General features: G+C 34.2%; 4 protein-coding genes across 6 annotated transcripts in view; 2 read left to right on the top strand and 2 right to left on the bottom strand.

Moving 5' to 3' along the window:
- The window catches only part of LOAG_16622 (cysteine rich repeat family protein), a gene marked incomplete at both ends in the record, with an annotated part of 4,782 nt that extends 3,069 nt beyond the window's left edge, over positions 1–1,713 (top strand). The window contains 5 exons of the mRNA XM_020449273.1: positions 184–322; positions 602–796; positions 942–1,059; positions 1,217–1,323; positions 1,537–1,713. Coding sequence (XP_020307243.1) covers positions 184–322; positions 602–796; positions 942–1,059; positions 1,217–1,323; positions 1,537–1,713 — 736 coding nt within the window. The remainder of the gene's footprint in view (positions 1–183; positions 323–601; positions 797–941; positions 1,060–1,216; positions 1,324–1,536) is intronic.
- Positions 1,714–4,770: 3,057 nt separating this feature from the next.
- On the bottom strand, positions 4,771–8,133 carry LOAG_00910 (hypothetical protein; the record flags this gene model as incomplete). Its single annotated transcript, XM_003136450.1, has 5 exons — positions 4,771–5,594; positions 6,519–6,707; positions 7,132–7,311; positions 7,600–7,776; positions 7,956–8,133. The coding sequence occupies 5 exons, from the start codon at positions 8,131–8,133 to the stop codon at positions 4,771–4,773; spliced, it is 1,548 nt and encodes a 515-aa protein (XP_003136498.1).
- A 3,509-nt stretch (positions 8,134–11,642) lies between these two features.
- LOAG_00909 (hypothetical protein) lies at positions 11,643–16,122 on the bottom strand (the record flags this gene model as incomplete). 3 transcript variants are annotated; one of them, XM_003136449.2, is made up of 13 exons in its annotated part: positions 16,047–16,122; positions 15,864–15,962; positions 15,347–15,576; positions 15,013–15,138; positions 14,698–14,901; positions 14,414–14,543; positions 13,808–13,895; positions 13,425–13,608; positions 13,167–13,289; positions 12,884–13,046; positions 12,617–12,759; positions 12,231–12,363; positions 12,005–12,099 (listed from the first exon to the last, which is right to left on the bottom strand). In XM_003136449.2, exons 1-13 carry the CDS (start codon positions 16,063–16,065, stop codon positions 12,005–12,007), a joined length of 1,737 nt encoding a protein of 578 aa, XP_003136497.1. In that variant the 5' UTR covers positions 16,066–16,122. The 3 variants fall into 3 exon arrangements, with proteins under 3 accessions (XP_020307241.1, XP_003136497.1, XP_020307242.1); XM_020445588.1 differs by lacking the exons at positions 15,864–15,962; positions 16,047–16,122 and adding an exon at positions 15,693–15,805; XM_020445587.1 differs by lacking the exons at positions 15,864–15,962; positions 16,047–16,122 and having other exon boundaries at positions 11,643–12,099; positions 15,347–15,636.
- A 2,984-nt stretch (positions 16,123–19,106) lies between these two features.
- On the top strand, positions 19,107–21,423 carry LOAG_00908 (ML domain-containing protein). The gene is made up of 4 exons (XM_020445586.1): positions 19,107–19,213; positions 19,540–19,653; positions 20,137–20,315; positions 21,214–21,423. Exons 1-4 carry the CDS (start codon positions 19,120–19,122, stop codon positions 21,325–21,327), a joined length of 501 nt encoding a protein of 166 aa, XP_020303972.1. The 5' UTR covers positions 19,107–19,119; the 3' UTR covers positions 21,328–21,423.
- The last annotated feature ends 271 nt before the right edge of the window (positions 21,424–21,694 follow it).

Here is a 21,694-nt window from a genome sequence, read left to right as displayed (position 1 = left end):
AATATCACAAATTGCGCATTTGGTAGCAATTTAGAGTCATAAAAGTTTTCATTTATGATTGTTTCTCATGAATATTCGATTCATATTTTAGGAAAAATTACTTTTTCCTTTTTTTTTTCATTCTCTCTTGTTTCTTGTTTTTTTTCCTTGGTCATAGTCTGCTTCATAGAGAAACCTTTCTAGCTGTCCTGATGACTACAAAAAAATAAACGACCCACAGTATGCAAAGAAAACACTGGAGGGTGTTTTCATTATGTGTTTGCGTTCACAGTACGCCAACCCACAGAAATCAGTACATTTGAATGCTAAGTGCAAAGATGAGGTTGTTTTTTTTTCCTTTTTAACTTGTTTTTTAAAGGTCATTTATATGAGACAGTACATACGTTTAAGATTTGATGTTTAGATTAGCTAATTCCATTACAGTTAAAATTTTTATTGCTTCCATTGAATATTGGCTTGCGGAAAGTAGATAGATAAATTACTCACAATTAGTAACATAATTTCAGTTGGAATTAAATAAATTTCTCGCTTTCGAGTTTTTGTCGAAAATTTTGAATTTTTAATACTTTACTCCAATGAATAGTTTTTAAATTGGTTTCAGATAGCGAACATTATTTTGGAAAGCGAATTTGATGTTCGGTTAGATCCACAACTGTACAAAGCTTGCAAGAACACTATTTCAAAACACTGCTCTGCTGATGTCATCAAGCGTGGTGGAACTTTTGATTCAGTTTTGGAATGTCTCAAGACCGATTTTAGGCTTAGTGCCATTAGAGATGCTGATTGTACACAACAGGTTTTACGCTTTTATCAAGTTTAAGCCGTATTTATCACAAAATTACTTTGCTAGAGCTTTCTGATACAAGCTAGGTTCTGTTTGACGAGTCATCTCGTAAATAAATTCGTTTTATTTTTTTGTTTTGATTCATAGGAAGTTGCAGATTGCTAGACGCTTGCAAGAATCATTGGTTGATATCCATCTTGATCCGATGCTGCATGAAGCTTGCGCTAACGACATTCAGCGATTGTGTTACAATGTGCCACCAGGGCAAAGTCGATGTAAGCAACACACTTTAAATTGTTAGATATATTTTTGATTAAGGATTCATGAATGTAGTGGTTACAGTAATGATTATGCGGAATTCTTTTTAATTTTTTTCTTCATTTTAATACATTGCTGCAATTACTACCTAAACAACTTTTTACATATTTACAGTAATTGTATGTTTACTGGATTCGTTGATGAGTGAAAACGCAAAACTTTCACCAACCTGCAGAGATAAACTCACGGAACGAAATAATTTGTGGAATAAAGCTTACAAGGTTTGTTTATCGAAATTCACAGATTTACAAAAATTTTCTATCTTACCATCAAAAATTGTTTCAGATTAGTTTTTATTAATGCGAATATATTTTTGAATTAATATGACACTTTCCCACACAATCCTTTTCTGACAAAGTATTCGCAATAGTGAAAAACCGAACTTCTTACTTTTACTGATTGATCTTGAACCAACAACACGGATGCTATTGCAGGAACAACAGATGGCATTGCCAGAATCATTTGCAGAAATGGTGAATATTGTAGTAACCCATCCCCAACGAAATTCATTACTCACGTGGTTTGGCGCTTTTATCTTAATACTGTTCTTCATTGGATGTTGTTGTGGAAGAGCAACAAAACGTATAAAACATGAATTGAAGAATCGTTGAAAGATGAAATTTAAAACATGGATTGCTGGATTTTGACCTATGAAATTTGTCCTACTTATTTAGAAAGTGTGTCATTATTTATTATGTGGGACAAACGGGTTCTATGCGAAAATCATTTTATTATGAATTGCTTCTTTTTTCAGATGGGTAAGTAGGATTTACATTAAAAAGAATGATTACTGAATTATAGGTTATCTTCGATTTCCTAGAAATTTGCTGGTAGGTTTTGTAAATTGTGTTTCCAATGATGGTTTATGATGACTGTAACTGATGTTGGATCAATGAAATTTACATCGTCTGTATAATGTGTCTGTGTTGGAAACAGGTAGATTGTTTCTTTTTGGGGGAAAACTATTTTTATAGGATTCAAATCCCAAAGGGAATGTTGAACAGATATCCCTTAGTAGTAGCCCATTACGGTCTACGAGTTCATTCATGGAAATCACAATATCACTAGTGCTGCACTGCTTTCATGTCTGTCAGAATTTGTTGATTTATTGTTATATATACGTTTCTCGTATTCATTATTACAAAAGAAAACTAATATATCCTCAAGAAATCCATTATCTTTACCCGAAAAAGGTCTATCGGACGGTTACACTGTCATCAAAGATAAAGAGATATGGCGATGTTAGGTGTTCGAACGAAGCATGGCTTTAACTTAAAATCTGTTGAGGGATAAAGTTCTTAGTTATATAGATTTTGTAGGTAGTTTAATCACTTGGTAATCGCATAATTGTGATATTTATGATTCTTTGTTAACAGGCTGTCTACTCTATGAGAATGGCTCGGTGTATTATTTTATGTGAAATGTATGAATGATTGATTGCTTGGAGGAAGTTGGAGATTGTCATTCGATTTTGTTTTTTTTTCTTTTTTTCGCCTGAAATAGCATTCTATAGTGTGCACTTATCAGTTTACTATTGTTTTCCAGGTTTCATTTCGAGACATTGTTATGTCAGCTCCATGTTTTAGTACTTTACATTGTTAATTAACTACTGTCTTCATCAATTAATCCCTCACATGCATGACTGGCATGTTGTGGGTCTTACATAAGTTTGGTATCATCCATCTTGTGAGTCCAAAATAGATTCGATCCATCCCGGTCGTTTCCGTTTTCAGTTATTAGATCCTTGTTATGGTTTCAGTGTTGCTTGTTTCTTAACACAAAGTTTACAACCCTTTTTGCTTGGCTTTTTGAAGGACTTTCCTATTCGCCATTCATGGCAAATGGTTTTTTATAAGGTTTTTTCTGTGAATTTCCTTTTAAGCTAAGGGTAATTTCTTCCGAATTCACTTAATTTGTGTTTGGAGTGGCAAGACATTTAAGATATAGAGGTCGCCATAGTTTCGGCATCTTCTCTCCCGATTTTCCCGAACTTTAACCTCGGATTACATTGAATCCACTGGGATTTGTTTTTCAATACTCCGAATGCGTCGCTTTGCAAACAGTTGACGGGCAACACCCTTATTTCTTGATCCTTAGGTTTAACTCCTTAAAATTACTAAATTTCGGGACACCGCGATTGCTTTGCGCGAAACGAGAACTATACCATATTAGAAAATGGATTGCTTAAGAAAACACTACGTTCTCTCCATGATAAAACAAGTGTGGTGTGTTTTCAAATATAGGGCCATACCATCAGGGCGGCCATATCATTAACGTAAGATATAAGGAAAAGGAGAAAACACTGTCGCAACCTAGGTTTAATGCAAATCATAGATGGCGCAATATGGCAGCTTTAATGGGGGAAAAACATCGAAAAAGCTCATAACAATTTCTGTTATTGTCATGAAAATCCTAACCATTTATGCAAGGTCACACTGTTATCAGTGAGATCACTGGAAGGATTTGTCCATTTTCGCACATTTCCTGATCATTTTCCCAAATTACGGAGTTTTTAAATTGTTATTGGCTTCTATGTTTTCACTTTTTATTGTAATCCCGCACTCATCCATTTGCTATCAATGAACTTCCAACATTATATATTCCTTAACACAGCTAGTTCGTTTCTGTTCTAAAAACCTATGTAGACATTAGATTTATTTGATGTATTGAAATTTTAAGTATAAAATGGACTGTATAAGTTTTGCCACGTATACTAAATAAGAAATTGCTGAAGGGAGGATTTGGAAATCAGGACTCGTATCAGTAAAAGTGAACACCGGAATTGAAATTAGCTATTCCGCTGAAAATACACAATAACCAATCCATATTCGAAAACTTGGATTTTTGGTGAGTTATTTCAAAGGTACCAACCATATAAATAAGACTAAGTGAGAAACTATATACTATAAACAAGGCGAACAAATCACCCAAGTTAAAGTGAAATCCCTTCGATTTTCAATTACAATGGCGGATAATCAAACAAAAACACTAATGATCTTAATTCTAGAGCACTTACACTACCTATAATTAATTCTCATCCAGCGTCTTATGCGCATCTATTATTTACGCATTACATCCACTTGCAAGCTAAATGTAATTACAAGAAAATGTAATTACTAAATGTAATTACAAGCTTATGGACGTTGGAACATGTTACTGCAGTGTAATTCAGAAATTTTTTGCTTATTACATTTTTAAACACAAGGCGTTAGCAATCTGTCACTCCATAGGTTCTTAAGGGAAGAATACAGATACAGTCAATAAATAAGTGAGTGTTAACCATTGTTAAAGTTTTCTGGATGACAATGTTTAAACATTTCTCAAAAAGGAAAATACAGATTATGTCGTTTCTGAAAAACTAGGGAATATTCCTAAAATATATATGTTACTGCTTCATGAAAATGAGTAATCAACACTGACATGATACAATTAGCTTATTTCGAAATTATACATGAGCACTCATAGAGATTTTAACTGTCTAATCATATAGAAGATAAAATTCGAAAGATAAAAAGCTCATTTCTGTTCAGTCATGCAGTTGATTTATAATAACATTTACAGGAGAAAACTGAGATGTTGAATGCAACAGCAAACATATGAATTTCTAATCAGTCCACAAATAAACCACAGCTTTGAGAATATGTAACATAGCAACTCTGTAACGCCTATCAGCAATGCAGCATCCACGAATCGTTACCCCACTCCACTTCATCGTCATTAGATTTATCATCCTTCACAACTTCACCATCAGTTCCATTCAAAATCAGTGAATCCAACTCAGCATCCACTAGATCCTGAGCTTCCACTTTGGACAAATCATTTACCAAATCAGTGTGAGGATACTTTGCTTCACCATTTAAATTTTGTTGCCTTCTTTGTACTACCAGCCGATTCCTGAAGTCTTCCAAATTTTTGTTCCGCATTTCTAAGATTCTGATTCGTTCTAGCAGTTTACGCACTTCCTCCATTTGCGCTTTGCATTTGATATCAGCAAGGACCTTTTGCTCGCGCAACTCGCCGTTCTGTTTTATGAGCATATTGTAACTATTTACTGTTGAATTGCTTGATAAACTGTCCAGTTCGGATCTCAATTGATGTAAGGCTTGACGAAAACGACAGTTTTCCCGATGAAGGTTGTTCAAATGGTGGGCGATCTTCTCACGCAATTCGCTGCAATCTTCATCGGTAACGCGAGTCAAAGCTTTATTTAGTTCAATTAACAATTCATCAACATCCTTTTTACTGACATAATCTTTGGTCATTGATGAAGACGGTTCTACGCAGAGAGCTTGACTTCTTGCTGGTCTATATGGATACAGAACCGATGGGATCTCCAGGCTGCTGTGAACCTGACGATTACTAGCGATGGACGACATAGACAAATTTTTTGATGTAGCTTTCACGCTTAATCCGGTTTTCAAAATGCTTACTGGTTTCTTGGTAGAATTCTTGCACTTATGAATTTTAACATGTGTCTCTTCCACTTTCGGTCCTGAAATAATCAAGAATTATAATTTGCATACCTAATACACAAAGGATTAAAAAAAACTGATTTAGAAACATCAGCGCTTTCAAAAAAAGTTTCAAATTCAGTAACCAAAGTACATGATTTATCTTATTCAAAAATTTTCTCTGATTTCAACTGATCTGCATTCTCTTTAGAACTAATAGATGCAATTACCAGCATTAGTAGGAATACAAGAGTGATTTTCCAAGACACATTATATGCAGAGATTTTTTAGAATTTGTAGGCAAATGGAGATACAAGAAAGCTCAAAATCGAAGAATGAAGTAGAGAACGAGGAAAAACACGAAAAAGGGATACACTTGAATATATAAAATTTTTGCTTAATAAAACTTCAAATCTTATATTTTCTGCGCAGTACTAATACTAAAAACTAGTACTTTTATTTCGTACTTAAAAAAATATATGCGTCTCGAGACTTTTTCAGACATGTTATTTACGAATGTCTGGATTTGTTCGATAATATATGACAAATCGTTGGAGTTTACAAAAGGAAGAAACAGCAAGTTCAGAAAACCGTTATATGTCCGGATCTGACAAAACCAAGTTCTCCCGCCAGTTTTTTAAAACTGATGGTGAACGAAAAAGATACTGCAAGCAAGAAAGACAGATTTAAAAAAATCGGCCATAAATTTTCAATGTGTTAGTTTTAATTCTTGACGCTTCTAGATTTAAAAATTATATACTCTTCGAAAGCAACAATCATATTATTGCTAAACAGACGCTTGCATGGAAATGAATAAAATAATTATCGACTTGATATAAATGTCAAAATTCCGAATCAATTTGAGCCAATTTATTTCAAAATTCGGTTTCTTCCCCAATTAAAAAGCATTATATTAAACCAAGCATAGACAAAGGTAACTGGATGATAATAAACAGAAAACTAACTTGCTTTAGTGGATTTTTTTTGTGTTCGGATGACGGGGTAAACATCTGGAAAACTAAGACGTTTGCTCGGAATACGCTGCCGTTCAGAATGACGTTGCCTGACTGTTATATCAGACTTATCACACGCTATCTTGGGACTATGTGCAGCAACTTCTTCCGGCATCAATGACAATATGTCCGCTTTTCTATCTAAATAACCATAAAATTTCACAATTATTAGCTAAGTTCATTTCTAGAAAACAACGGAACCCAGAAAGTTCTACTGCATGCCAAAAGAAATTTACTAGATTGGATGTAAATTTCGTAAACTTTTTAGTCTTGACAAAACCCAAATCTTCCACACATTGTAGCTCTTCGATTCTATAAAACCAAAAAAAGCTTCCAAACCGGTACTCTAAGTAAAGCTTGAAAAATACTTTTTGATCTCAACAGAAAATATGACAATCACTATGAGGATATAGAGTTCAAAGAACAGTTAAAAAGAAATAAGGAATTAAAAATCTAGTGCAAAAGCATTCACATGGAAATTCTGATCTGAAACACACTGTATTCTTTACCGTCACTTCTTTTCATGTTATCACTTTTTTTTTGTTTTCTGCTTGTTCCAAAAAACCAGGTAACAAATAGCCAAAGCGTAAATTTGGGATACGAATGCGAGAAGAATGTCTAATCCTCGAAGCCGTACTGCTCAAAGTTTTACTTGAAATAGGCATTCTTTCATTTTTTGAGTCTCGAGGAATCTCGGGCTTCCTCGATTCGCTTAAGGTTAATGCCGTTGTTTCTTCCAGTGCTACTAAAAATAGGGGAAACTGCAAAGAAGTTGTACATACAAGTAAACAACACAGCATTTAATTAACCAAAAGTAAAAGTAACAATACTTTCAAGATAAACTGAGAATACTAAACGCAAATGAGCTCAATTATGGGTGTACGATGGAATATGGTTGACTTCATGGAAGTGTGTGCTTAGACGTTGGGAGAAACACTTACCATAACAATCATAAACAATGGATATCACAGAAGCTGGCTACATTTTCGGGTTTCATAATACAACAAAGCTCAGATATTCAGTAATTACCAACCATTTGAAACGCTTTTCGAGAAGTGTCCAGGTTCAAGTATTTCCTCAAATGATGCACCATATCGTTTGCTTGGATTGTGCTGTCGACGAACCCTAACATCTGATAGTTGGGCAGCAGTGCTTGGTGACTTGGCATTTTGCTTATTTGGACTTTTTACTGCCTTTTGCGGAACATTTTCTGAAAAGAACGATGTATTCAACACCTCTATCTTCCTTTGATCCATTAACCGAAATTACAGCGTCAAAGCCTGATCCTATAACAAGTCTATTCTGATAAATTTTTCTAAAAAAAGACAGAACACAACTGACAAATTTCTCAAAGAAAAAGCAGTTTAACATCTAATGCATTACACATACCTATTCTTTCCATGTCCGCTATTGCATGAAATGATTTTTTAACCACAGGTGATGAATGATCTCTGAGCATATCTAACAGGATTCTTGGTGGTGTACCCAAACGTGTATTTAAAGTACGAGTTCGATGCGACTGACGCATTGGTTGTTTAGTACTCTCTTTTTGTAATTTTTTCACCATTTCTACAACTGAGAAAGAGATGCAGCACTTCTAAATAACAAAACAGTAATCGCAAACAGCAGTTGAAATTTCAATCATTTTTCTGCAACGTAAATCACTGCTATAAAAATAATTTAACGAAATGAAAATTTACAAGAATGGGATCCAAAAAAGCAAAAACGGTAAACAAAGAAGATTGAATTCTTTTCCCTGCAATCAAAAGTGTTGAAAGTTACCGTAAAAATCCCATGGACCCTTTTTACTAAATGGATTCCTGAAGAGTTCCGCAAAATCGACACAATCTTAGTGGTATGCTTTGCTTATCTCGAGAGAATATGATCTTCTCGAAAATGTTAAAGCACTTCACATTCCTGGAAACATCCGACGCTACAGTAAAAACAACATGATAAACAAGATTGGGAGGCGAATATGCAAAAAATAACTTCCCTGATAACATTTTCTGGATTACAATATCGTAAAGTGCTGAGGTCTCATACAAACCCTCATGCTTAAGACTCCCGCTTATGCTTAAGAATATTCCTGTCCTCTTTTTTTTTCTCTATTTAAAATTAAAGGAAAACTATTATATTTTCTTGCTCTTGAATTCTCAAATGTTCCTTCTATGCTTGCTTAATTCTTTTCACCTAATATTTTTCTTTCCTTGAAGTATGCGATTTACGATAAAAAGTCGTGCTGAAAAGATTGAATCCGAAAAGAAAAAGTTATCGCCATACAACTACAAGCCATTGTAGCCAATTTCAGATTTTCACCACGATGCATGTGGCTTCAGAAACCTTATGACATTCCCCACTAAGTCTTGCCTTTTCGTTAAGGATTGTAAAATAAACTTAGCCATTCAGCTTTTGACGAAATATCGGGTAATCGTTTCCAGGTTTTAGGATCCAATACGATTATATCTTTCAGTACATTAATTCTAGATTAGTCAGGATATTGTCTTGTAGTTTCACGTAATATAACTCACATAGTTTTTGTCAAATGCTAATGTTTACTAAGTATATTAAGAGTGTTTTGATTGAAAGACTCAACTTTACACCATGATGCGATAAGGGTAAGTTCCTTAAAAGTGTAACCACACAAGCAACCTCGACATCACAGCTGAGAACTTAACCAAAATTTACCGGACTAGTTCCCAATAAGAAGTAAAGACCTCAACTCATGAACTTACACTCGATTTCGACTTATTACACGGCCCATCAATGGGATTTGTCTTCCAGCTTGAAACAGATATTTCCGATGGGGAAAATGCGTCACTTCGACATGAAGGAGCTTTTATCGAAACGTGAGGCTGATTGTAGTATTGCTTTGGCGATTTTGTATTTGCTCTAGATTTCTTTACAATGACTACACTTCTACTTCACGTCATCTGCTTTACGTAATTTTTAAGCTTATCTTTAGCGGAAGGCTATTTTCAATTTGAGCATGCCATGAAACAAAAATATTTCAAAAATAGAACAAATGCTGCGTTATAGCTGAACTACAAGTGTGGTTTTTATTCTAGCGCGAGAAGTTCGTTTTTGTCTTGTTTAAGACAAGGGCACAGTCCTCAAGAGTTATGCGCACTGTCTGCATTATTGGTGGTATCCAACCTTTCCTTAACCAGGAACCACTTTGGCTTTTTTGCAGCAAGGACCACAAGATTCAAAAATAATGAATCCTGTTAATTTAAAGATGAACTTTGATCGAAACTTTTAATGTATTAGTTAGATTTAAAGTAACATTATAATATAAAGAAGATGGAACATTTCCAATTTTAGTTTTTTGCATCAGTGCGATGTTTGAGCTTGCTCTTTACGGATTGGGTGGTTCCATGATAATACTATCGTTCAAAGCTACACATCTTTACTTCTAGTCGATTCCTGGCTTTGTTTTTAATTATAAACAAAGCAAAAAGCTCTTGTCTGCATAAGTTGTGGAGGAAAGTACGACATAGCGCAAGGCGATTCCCTGAATTGTGGTGTACAAATTTTTTTTTCTTTTTACACCAGAACCCTTCAAAAGAAGCTGATTCAAAGGCGTCTTTGTAGTTCCTGTTATTTTGGAATTCACTGAGCTTTTCCTGGACTTGCTCTTCAACCTACTCAACAGTAATATCAAAAGGACTGCGAATCAGTTTCTGAGCACTTTTTCTTTGGTTTTATGTTCCGGGAGTAATAATGGAATTGATCGATCAACATTTGCAGATAACCTCTGATGTCCTCTTGCAGATTCGCACTGATCATGGAATATTTGTCATCGACCACTGCTTTTTAATATCGCAAACGCAAAAGAATTTAGAAATAACTCAAGCTCTTTGTTAATTCATATAACCTTCTCAGCATATTGCCTTCGACAGCCAGCGAATTTCAGCATGAAAAAGAAGCGTCTCGTAATGGAAGTTTATTTCAATGCACAGTTTTTTTAAAAGGTGTGTATTTAAGCCACTGCTTTTGATAACACCGACCACTTTTCTGATCACTTCCATTGTATTAGCAAGGCAAATAGGAAGCCTTTGGAAGCTAATGCCTGATATGTATGATACAATGAGTTGCTAAACAGAAGGATTTTCTGTTTTATTCGTTTTGCTGGACCGGAGCGTGATCCTAATACAGCTGGTATGCCGTCCGTATAAAAACCGGCAGCATTTCCCACGTAATGTCACTTTTTTTAAAATATTCCGCCATTATATGCATGACATCGATACTTCCCACGTTGTTTCACGTTCCCACGAAATCATTAATTCCCCTAATAGTGTAAAGGCGTCTAAAAAGAGGCAACTGAATACAGTTAAAAACGTCTGTCGATCTATCACGCTACAGAGGGAAACAGGGAAATCTCAATTTAGGAAGCAAGCACCTCCTCAGTGTATTTTGAATAGTTTCCACTCTCAAACTTCTTTTGATAGCTTTGATTAAATAAAGCTTCACGAGTATTTACCTTATGTTGTGCGCAGTTTTTTTGATTTCGCTGTCAGTTTCATATCCTTACGTGACCAATGTTTTTCCGGCAACGCAAATCTTGTATCATCAGGCCCAAGTTCCATCTTTTTCAAATTTTTTAGTTTACCTTTGAAAAATTCCGGTGGACGGTGAGATTAGAATGAACCGTTTTTATGTAGCGTTTTCTGATAAAAAAAAAACATTGTTCCCGAGAACGGTGGCAGATATAATGCAGAATAGCTTCATTCTTCATTACTTCTAGTGTAAATTCAAATTTAATATAACTATGTCATATTCTTCCTTAGGCGCCAAATTCTGAAAATAAAACAATAAAAAAGCGGGTTGAAAGGCTTCTCCTCAAGCTACAAGCTGAATAAACCTCTATTGAATAAACCTCTTGGATTACCGAAAATTAAAATTAAAGTTACAAATAAATCGTCACAATATTATAAAACAGGTAATAAAAAAGGTGGGGAAGGGGAGAAGGAGTACTATAAGCAATAAAAAAGGTGAGGGACCAGACAGGATGATGAAATCCTATAAGTAAAAAAATTAGGGCGAAGACAAAGATGTAAGCTAACAGTGAGGTGGCGTCAGAAAAGAATTTCGGTATTTACAGTACAATAATACAAGCTGAATAAACCTTTATTATAGATAAACGAATCAAAGTATAGCTTAAAACAGAAAAAGAAGACGGCTCTGATTTGTCTTCTACATCCTATGCCGCCGCTCTTATCCATACTTCAGTTTTCGCAGACTAATGGTTCGAAACCACCAGTTTAAATAAGTATGGAACTACTTTCAAAAGAACTCCATAAGGAAGGAGTATTGCACAGAATGTAAACACGTCTTTCAAATGCTTTTTCTTTTCCTTATATATAGAGAAAACAATAACCCCTAAACTCCATTTGATAATATACTTAACGGAAACACAATCGAAATGAATATAGTTGAATTTATTCCTCTTTCATAATATCAAAATCATAGTCTTCTTGCTTGTCGGTGAGTGATGTTGATGTCATTGTATTGATCATTTCTTCAGTACGTCTATCTGAAAAAAAGATTTTCAATTCCTACACTATGATTTGTTGAAAAGTATTAAAAAGTTGTGAATAAGAAGCAAACCATTCCTCACTACCTTTCTCCTGAACTCCACCTTCACTGTTACTTTCAAGAACTAACGGAGTTTCTTGTTTTTCTTCTTGTGTTTTTTCACTGCTAACTTGATCGCACGATTTATCTGCGAATTCCCATCGATGTTGAAGGAATCCATGAACCTGTTTTTACTCATCACAATGTCGTCTCGTACGTTTTTCTAAAACAAAATAATAACATATTTAATGAATTAAAATTTAAAAAATACGTAATGGTGACAAGAGACAAATTCACAGATAAGAAAATAAGGAGGTGACAGCTGCATTCTGCTATGTCCATATAATAGCAAAATTTTAGCATAAACTTCAATATGCTCTACACAAGTATTAGATTTTCTAATCAAGAATTGATAAAAAAAAAGAAGCTATGCCACTACTGAAAACAATAATGAAACAAGAAAGGAGTAAAACTACCTTCTCTTTACGGTAGATAATAGTCTCCCCTGAAGCATTTTCAACTTCCATTCGCATTTCGTCATTATTTTCTTCCTCTCTTTCTGTTGTTGCTGCAAATCCATATTTCACTGCTACTTTATTTGCGCTTTCGGTCGGTAGCCCTCAATTTGAGAAATATTGTGTAAAACATGTTTCCGCAACGTGCTTCAAATTAATTTGTATTATGGGTAATTCACATTTAAAACGAATGATATAATGCTGGGAAAAATGCAGTTGGAAACCTACTTTCCACCAAAGCTTTCTGTTCATCCTCCAATGCATCCAAATCAAATTCTTTTGACATTTCATTTAACAGCTCTGCGGGAAACAAATTGGAGTTGGGGTTTACCACGGTCTCTGGCGGTTCTGTGAAGTACCGTAACTTCCCGCAATTCCAGTCGATTAGTACCTAAAAAACAAAAACATGATTTTTTCAAATCTTAATCAGATAAATAACGCCACAGTTCTACTCGAAAAATTAAGAACTCAAAATTTGAGATCAGATCTTGATTCAAGCGTTAAAACGAGCCTTTCGAGCTGCAGCATTCAAATCGGGACGGCCACCTTTCTTTAGTCGACCCCCTTTTCGAGCAATGTGGGCCAGGAATTCATCGCACGTTTTGAATTCTGGTATTTCATAGTGAAGAATCAACTGCAAATAAGATATGGAACAGCCAGACTTATCAGAATAGACTAAGTTCTAAAGCACGAAATCTTTTCTTTACCACCTCTACATTCTGAGAGAACAAAGAGTTCTCGCCTATACAAAATACATCGCGAGACTAACACTATCTCGAGAACATCGCCTCAAAATAGCTTGTACTGGAGCAGTAGGATCAGCTAGACTTTCCACTCGTATTGCGTTTTTAAGAGCAATTTCACTGTTGTCCAAACGCCCTTTTGGCTCTAATATTACACCAGGAGAATCTAATAATCGGATGTGCTTGTCCAGATCTACTTCTTGCACTTGTCTGGAAATATACTTTGAAAAAGTGGCAGTCAAATATGTATATATATATATATATATATATGGTTTATGGTAGTAATTACAAGTGCATAACAAAAATGTACAACAAAACATTATTTTACTTGAACATTCAATGTAAAATGGATTGAAATACTAAATTTTGCTTCCCCCTACACAAAGTAGCAAAAAAGTCTTTTAAATACCTCGTGATTCCTGGTACAGCACCAACGTCACAAACCCGCTTCCTTTTCAAGCTATTGATAACACTGCTTTTACCAACATTAGGATAACCTAAACGAACCATAATAATTCTGGTTTAGATAACAGGAATGTTTAAGCACTTTTACGCATTTGAGACTTTCAATTTCGTTCGCTGTTACCAATCATATCAGAGAAAAGCTGTTCACAAATCTCTAATGAAACGACACCTCTCAGAATTTTGACATAGATATACTAAAGTATCCAATTTTTTTTAAAAGTATCTAATTTTGATATATTAAAGTATCCATTTTTTCCATAGCTGTTTCTCCGCTTCGTGGCCATTCGCCACTAAACATGCAAGAAAAGGTGTCAAAAAACTTCTTCAATTTTCTCTAATGGAGATAAAAGTTCGCCGTGTTTTCCTACTCTATTCAAACATTGCGGCATTAATTTTTCATCGAAAGAAGTGCACAGTGAACACAATTAGCATTAATTTTTTGCAAAATGTTCCCAATACCAGCTATTAAAGTTAGGACGTGAAAAAAAAACCTTCATAAATTAAACCATATCATTCACTATCGAAAAGCCAACACACTAGAAATACTCACCTACTATTCCAACCCGAATCGATGTCTTGATATCCTTGTTTCTGCAGTAATTTAACAAAAGTTTCATCACAAGATCTGCTCCAACACATTTTGAAGTCGAGAAATGTAAATTTGACGAACTGAAACGCCCCTAAAGAAAACGTTTTTCTTAGCAAAAATGATTTTGATTCAGAAAATCAGCTCCTGACTGCTACCAATTAGACACATTAAACATTAATTTGGAAGTCAGACTAGCTTCATTTCTTCCTAAACCAAATTAGACGACTTTTTGGACAGAAAGTTACCAAATTACGACTCTGTTCCTGAGTTGAAGCTTTGAAAGCTATAGTTGGAGACTGTTGCCGCAAATACGTAAGCCATTTCTTCACATTTTCTTTCGGTACAAGGTCAATCTTATTTAAGAGTAAAACGAGTCGCTTTCCTGCGTTTAAGATATTTTCCTCGACACTTCTACTCCTACTTCCCAATGGATCTCGGGCATCAAGCACCTGAAAACCTAATGCTGCATCGCGTTTTTTACATTTTCTCAATCTGTTAGGGACTTCCAGGTATACATTGTGCACTGTTTCACAGGACACTGTCAGTAAACTATAACAAACCTCAATAACAATATCTGCAGATTCAACAGTTTCCCGAAGTTCATTAGCATACTGTTTCTGTGTTTTCTCGCGCACTTCTTCCAAGTTTTTCATACTTTGGTTTTCGGAATGTTCTGACATTTTTCCCTTTAAAATGCATTTAAAATGCAAATTTCAATGTAGAAAAACTAAACCATAAGTTCAGGACACTAAACAAAAACTTGAAACCAATAATAGGATTTTCACTTGAAATTTTTCGGTACCTATTTCATTTTAATCATAACCTACTCTCAAGATAATGCATAAACAGGATTCGTAATGGATAGAATATGATTAAAAAGTAGTAGAAAGTGACCTGTTCTGTAGCCTTCAAAGTCAGTGTTTGCAAATTACTCGAAACACATTTGCGTTTCGTCCCAATCTTTGCAACATCTGGATGCTTCTGCTTTATAGCTTTTTTCTTCTCAGATTTTTCATACTCAATGCGCTCTCGTTCCTTCTCTGCTTGCAGAAGTATTTCTTTTTTGAATGGGCACTTGTTTGGTACATTTACTGGCTTGTTTTTAGCTCTCCACAACTTCGCCTCTAAACATGTCCACAATATTCACTGACAAAAATCCTTTGACTTTCAGAAATTGGAAAAAACTACCTAAAAGAATTTAGACAGAACAATGACTCATAGAACTTCATCAAAAACGTACCGCTTTGGGAAGGATGAAGGCGAATAATTTATCAAAGAATTCAATGAGCTATAAAAAAGCAAGGTGATATACATCCTTACATCGCCCTTTCATAGAAGAGCAAAACAGATTTGATCTTCCGAATCTTAAAAAAAGAACAACTGTAGAAATAAGAAAAAGTGGAAATATTACTGTCTTTCTTTGCTTCTTTTTTAAGTTTCCTGTTATGTTCCCTGACTTTCTTCGCTATTTTATAACGCTTCGCACATGTTTGCCGTTTACTTGGTTTTTCTGCAAAGAGGGAAAAGGAGAAGAAACATAAACGAGTACTAAACATACAAGGATGAATTAATTCAAAGAAGTTGAAACACTTACTTAAGCAGTACTTGGCCATAAGACGTAGACTTACTTAGCCCGAAATATGTCTCCAGAAAAAACAGAAAGCCTGAAAAAAACAACAAGTGTATGTACGCTGTGAACAGTATTAAGTCATGAATGATCAGCGACATCAGTACCCGCATCCTCAACTTAAGCAATTCTTGTTCCCTACTCGGTATCTATTCACAAGTAACTACTTCACAATCCTAATCTATCACAGCCCTTTGTGCAACAACCTTGTCCACTAGACGAAATATGATTTATCACTCTACCAATAAAAAATGAGGACTAATTATCTCCAATTAGTTTCGTTTTACTTTGTCGAGGAGAGTTCTCCGCAAGCAGACGTTCTCGAAATATCAACTGCAAGCAGCCATTGGAGGCTCGAAATTCCCAATTCCTACTGATGTGCTTATATTTGGATGCGTAGATATGTTAACAAAGTTCCGTGGTTTTGTAATAATTTTGCTTACAAGAATTTATCGAAAGCAAATTTTTTGTCTAAAATATGCAATCTTCTTTCCATCTTCATGCAATAGACGGTACTTTTTTCATTCATTTCTTTTTTTCCAAACGGGGCATCGTATTTTTTGTGGTTCCAAATGTATCGTTTTTTCAGTCCAATGCAAGCATAAAATATGCGGCAATTTTTTTCAACACATTGAAATATGGCTTCATTACGAATGTTATGGCTGAGTACTTGATTTGCTCTCAAAAGTGGTCTTAAATTAAAAAAGAAAAGACCATGCAAGATAAGTGCAACAAAAAAACCATTTACGAATATGAGCCAAATCATTCACCATTGGATGTGATGCATGATATTTATTGGCTTATATTTGTAAATATTAACAAATATTTTATAAATAATAAGATTATTTGAAACAGTATGTTAAAAGCCAATAAATAATAATATACTTGAAAATTGTTCGGGGAAATTTTTTTGCTTAAAAGACTTCACATGCTTCAAAATAGCCTTAATTTACTGAAGAGGAGAGAACCATTTTATAAATTTGACTGCCTAAGTGTAAATTTGAGAATGTGATTACGGCTCCCTAATGAGTTAATTAGTTTGAATTATATCCAAATTGTTTCGAGATATATAGCCCAATAATGCACCTATTTGAAGGATTCGTGTTTTATGCTGAGGCATAATAAAACGTCTTCAGTCGTCCAACAATTCAACACTGGAATATTTATCACTGCAATCACTTGATTAAAATGTTTGTTAGCTATTCCGAAATGAATTGAAAAGAAACGAAATTGATTTAGGATTCTGGTAAATTTAGCCAAATATTTAATTCTTACCTTTCCGCTCGGAATAAATGGAATTTAATGAATGTGTGGTAAATTAGCTTCATCTGTTCAGCAGAAGTCCGAAATTTCCGGAATGTTAACCCAAGAGACTAGTCTGAATAGAGTAAACTTGAATTCTTAAATAAATCTACATGAGGTAAAAAGAAAGTAATTAATAGGAATTATTTTCGGTTCCATGCAAAACATAAATTATTTATGCAAAAATGTAATTCTTTGTCGGGATTTTGAAATATTTACTTAATATTTCAGAATGCTTCTTACCAGGCCTGTCCAGTCACTATTGTAATATGCTAGAATACAGGTTTTTTGTGATTAATTGGGTAGTTTTCTGTGCATAGAATTGCGTAATAAAAAAACTACCCTAGTACTTACTCAGGAACAAAGGAATAAAATAATTGGCTGAGTTTAAGTAATTAAAATGACTAATCAATAAATAAACTGGTTCATGCCGTGTAAATGTTTATATTGTAGGATAACGGAAGGGAGACAATAGAACTGCTAGTATAATGCCTTGTATCCTATTATTTCCTACATTATAAACTCAGGGATGCCAATATATGAATTGATTCAGTTGTGTTATTTGAAAAAAAAAGAAATTCGGAGAAGTGAAAGAAAGAAAGAGTTCATAGATCAAATTTTGTTTCATCAGCCTTCGATGGTACCATTCGTTTGTCCATTTGCTGAAGCTGTTGCTAGCAATGATTAATTAATGGAATATTGTAAAACTTTGCCGAACCTATCAGCATTTTTCATCTTACTGATCGCATTCATCAGATACATTCAATCTTTCATTTTCATCAATAGCATGAAAACTTTTTGCTGACCTTAAACTTTCACTCATCGATTAGCAGTGTAAGCGTTAATGAACAATGATTCTTTTTTCGATCTAGACAATATAAATAAATGTACTAAGGAAAAGTGTAACATGATATTTCAGCTGAGCTATTCACCGTTTTGCGATGTAAGTGTTGAGGAAGGTATGGTCGTCGTGAAAGTTTTAATTTTCGCCAAGACATACTTTTTTAAGAATGCAACTTTTTCTTATAATTTCTTTTTTTCGAATAAAATAGTAATAACATTATTTCGGTTCGTAACTTATCGAGTTGAAATGCATCTTGCATATATTTTGATCAACGATGCAAGTTAAAAGTTGTTGTTGAAAAAGTTTTATTTCGATTAAAGTTCAGTTTTTGAGTATCACCGCAAACATGAGGAAGTCCACATCGCTAGAAATGAAAAACAAAAAGCACGAGGGAATGTGTGACTGTATCATGTGCAATATTTGTTTCATTTACCTATTTCAGTCGAACAATGAATGAAATACTGAATTTAGTAGTATAAATTATAAGTTCGCTTCAGAAAGTCTCGAAATTTGAACGATCTTTGGATATTCTAAGAAAAATGAGTGATACGGGAGACAGTTCTAGCGAGTGAGAAAGTTGGCTGTGAAGGAAAAAATCATTCGTCACTTTTAGAAGATATATTCTGTTTGAACAGGCCTTCTTCCTACTCATTCAATTTGTGTCTAATTTATTTCCGATCCTTTTATTTTCTTCCGACAAATTCTTTTCAATTTTTGGTTCTCTTCCTTTGATATCCTGATATTGATTCAGATAAGTTTCTAGGCTCTAACAGAATGTTTCTTGTTCTTTCTCTTAATTATACTTTACAGTTACAAAACCATAGAAATATCTTTTGCTAATTACTCTAATAAAGAATAAAGCGATAGATTTTTTTAAAATTAATTTTCAGGATAATGACGACAGCGTTTCCGACCATTATTTTCTCACTATTATTGATTGCACTTTCTGTACACGCAAGTTTCCAGAAAATTAACTTTAGAAATTGTAGTAAGCCATCAAGCTATTATTGATTTTTGAAGTTTCTGTGTTATTTGATTGAATACATTTGACAAAATCATTTTTGAGTTATTTGATGGAGTAAGCAATTTAAAGATCTCCGAACAAATGCTTCAATTTAAACTATCAATCATCTGATAGCAGAAAACAAAACCATCTGAGGAATTTGAAATCCATAAGTAGCAGTATAAGAATTGCATCAAATTACTCGGCGCAACCTTTATCCCTTTAATTTGGTTCTCAGTTTATTTTTTTAAGCACTACATTTTTTGTATGGAAATTGGTTTATTCCCTATAATTGTTGTTTGTCCTTTTAGAATCAGTGTTTAACATCACCAATGTTGAAGTGGATGGATGTGTGGACTCAACGCAACAGCGCTGTGCCTTCAGAAAAGGTACAACACCGCATTTACGAATTGAATTCGTACCCAGTAAGAGTTTTTTTTTTATAAACCATATCAATTTTTAACTTATAAAATAAGTTTGAAAAATCGAATCCAATGATTTCTTGTAATAAACTAGAGATCGGAAAATATTTGCTGCAAAACGAACTGAACTATCCGGATCGGATGTAATTGAGTATCATTATTACTTCCTGCGTACAGCAAAAAATGCATCAAAACTTATCCGTAGTCGTTTAATTCGGAATTCAGTCAGAATTTTTCAAATATGAAAGATTAATCAAATTCCAGGATGTTTTAAAAAGTAGATCCAAAATTTTAGAGTTAATTACTATTAGATACTCATTCCTACACACATATGGCACAGATGTTTGGTATAAAATGAAATCGAAAGTTAAATATTTCATTACTCATTAGTTAATTACCATCGAAAAATAAGAAGTTTGCTTCTAATGATGCATCCACAAATTATAATTAATCATTTAATTTTATATTTAAGATATTTTATTTCAGCAAGAACAACGGAGGCTCTGGAAACTTCAGTAAGAGCGAAAATTGCCGGCGGCGTCATCGTATCATTCAATTTGGAACAAAAAGATCCCTGCAAAGGTGGTAATCTAACCTGTCCGCTTAAAGAAGGCCAGAAGTACCATTATGAGCAAGGTGTCACCATATTGAAAGAATATCCTGAGGTATGTTATATTGTTATTTCCTTTTGAAAATTGGGGTGATTTCATACGCTATACGGAAAGGTAGAAAGGATAGTAAGCAGTATTGTTACCTGGAGTTGGTTAGCAAAAGATATCTAATTTATGTGCGAACATTCAGTTATTTATAAATAGTAATATTAGATTAGTGCACAGTAATTGTGCTGTCAATTTAAATAGGGAACTATTACAATCAACACATTTTTGCTAGCGAAAAATAAATTTGCTTATTACCGTAACATAGAATTCCATGCTTCGGTATTTGGTGAACCTCCTACTGGTTAAGTAACTGCAAAAAGTAGTTGAGATAATCGTAAGAATGGTAGGTAATTGATGAGAGGGCAGGCAAATATGGAGGATCAGGTACTAACTTCAATTTGTTCACTTGAATCATTGGTCTAACATTGTGCTAGAGGAACTGAACTTTTTTACTTATTAATGCTAGCCATAGTGATTTTCGTGCATTGTAAAGATGATAACTTTAATGATGGCTCTCTTAACTGGTTACTACCAACTTCGCACCATCGGTCACCACACCTCGCTTCTTTAAAATTTTCAACATACTAAACCTATACTTCATTCTACATTCCTCAATAATTCCGGATCAAATACGTTGCTGATATTGCAAAATGCTACCGCCGCTTTATAAACCACTCTTAACTGAAAAAAAACAGAATCAAATTTGCTGCCGGTCTAATTTGGCTAAAATAAAATTGAAAAAAATTACAAGTAAGCGAGTCATATCAAGGATGAAATAGCAAAATATGAAATAGCAAAATTCAATAATGTAAAAACAAATTAGCTTTTGCATCACTTAGTGCGCTATAAGAGCTCAATACTTCCTGCACTGACCATCCGTTTTATTCAAATTATCCAATTTCAGGTGGACGATGTACAAATTAATTGGCTTATCAATGATAAAAGCAACGACGGAGCTCCAAATGATGTTAACAAACGTGAAATATGTATCATATTTTTAACGAAAATTGTTGAATAAATATAATATGGTCATCAGCAGATATCACCCTATCCATTGCAAAACAATTCGCTAGCAGTTTCTTCTTTTAGACAAACTCTTTTATAGCCGGGCCACACTCAGTTAACGCTAGCTTCGAGAATACGTGACCTTATCCGTTTATTATTCCGGACCTAATGCACCTTCTTCATTGCACAATTGGGAATCGAATAAAAGATTGCGATTTCGATAAGCAATGCCACAATCTGAGACATGAATAAATCTGTACTTGATACCTGAGCCTGGACATTCGTCGTAATTTCTATCTCATAGTATCTTTTCTACATTCATACCTGTATTTATTCACTTCTTTTCTACACCCATACCTCATACCTGCATCGCATAATAC

This window comes from Loa loa (genome assembly GCF_000183805.2).
Source record: "Loa loa unplaced genomic scaffold supercont3.10, whole genome shotgun sequence".
NCBI classification, from domain to species: domain Eukaryota; kingdom Metazoa; phylum Nematoda; class Chromadorea; order Rhabditida; family Onchocercidae; genus Loa; species Loa loa.
This window is presented reverse-complemented; position numbering and strand designations above follow the sequence as displayed.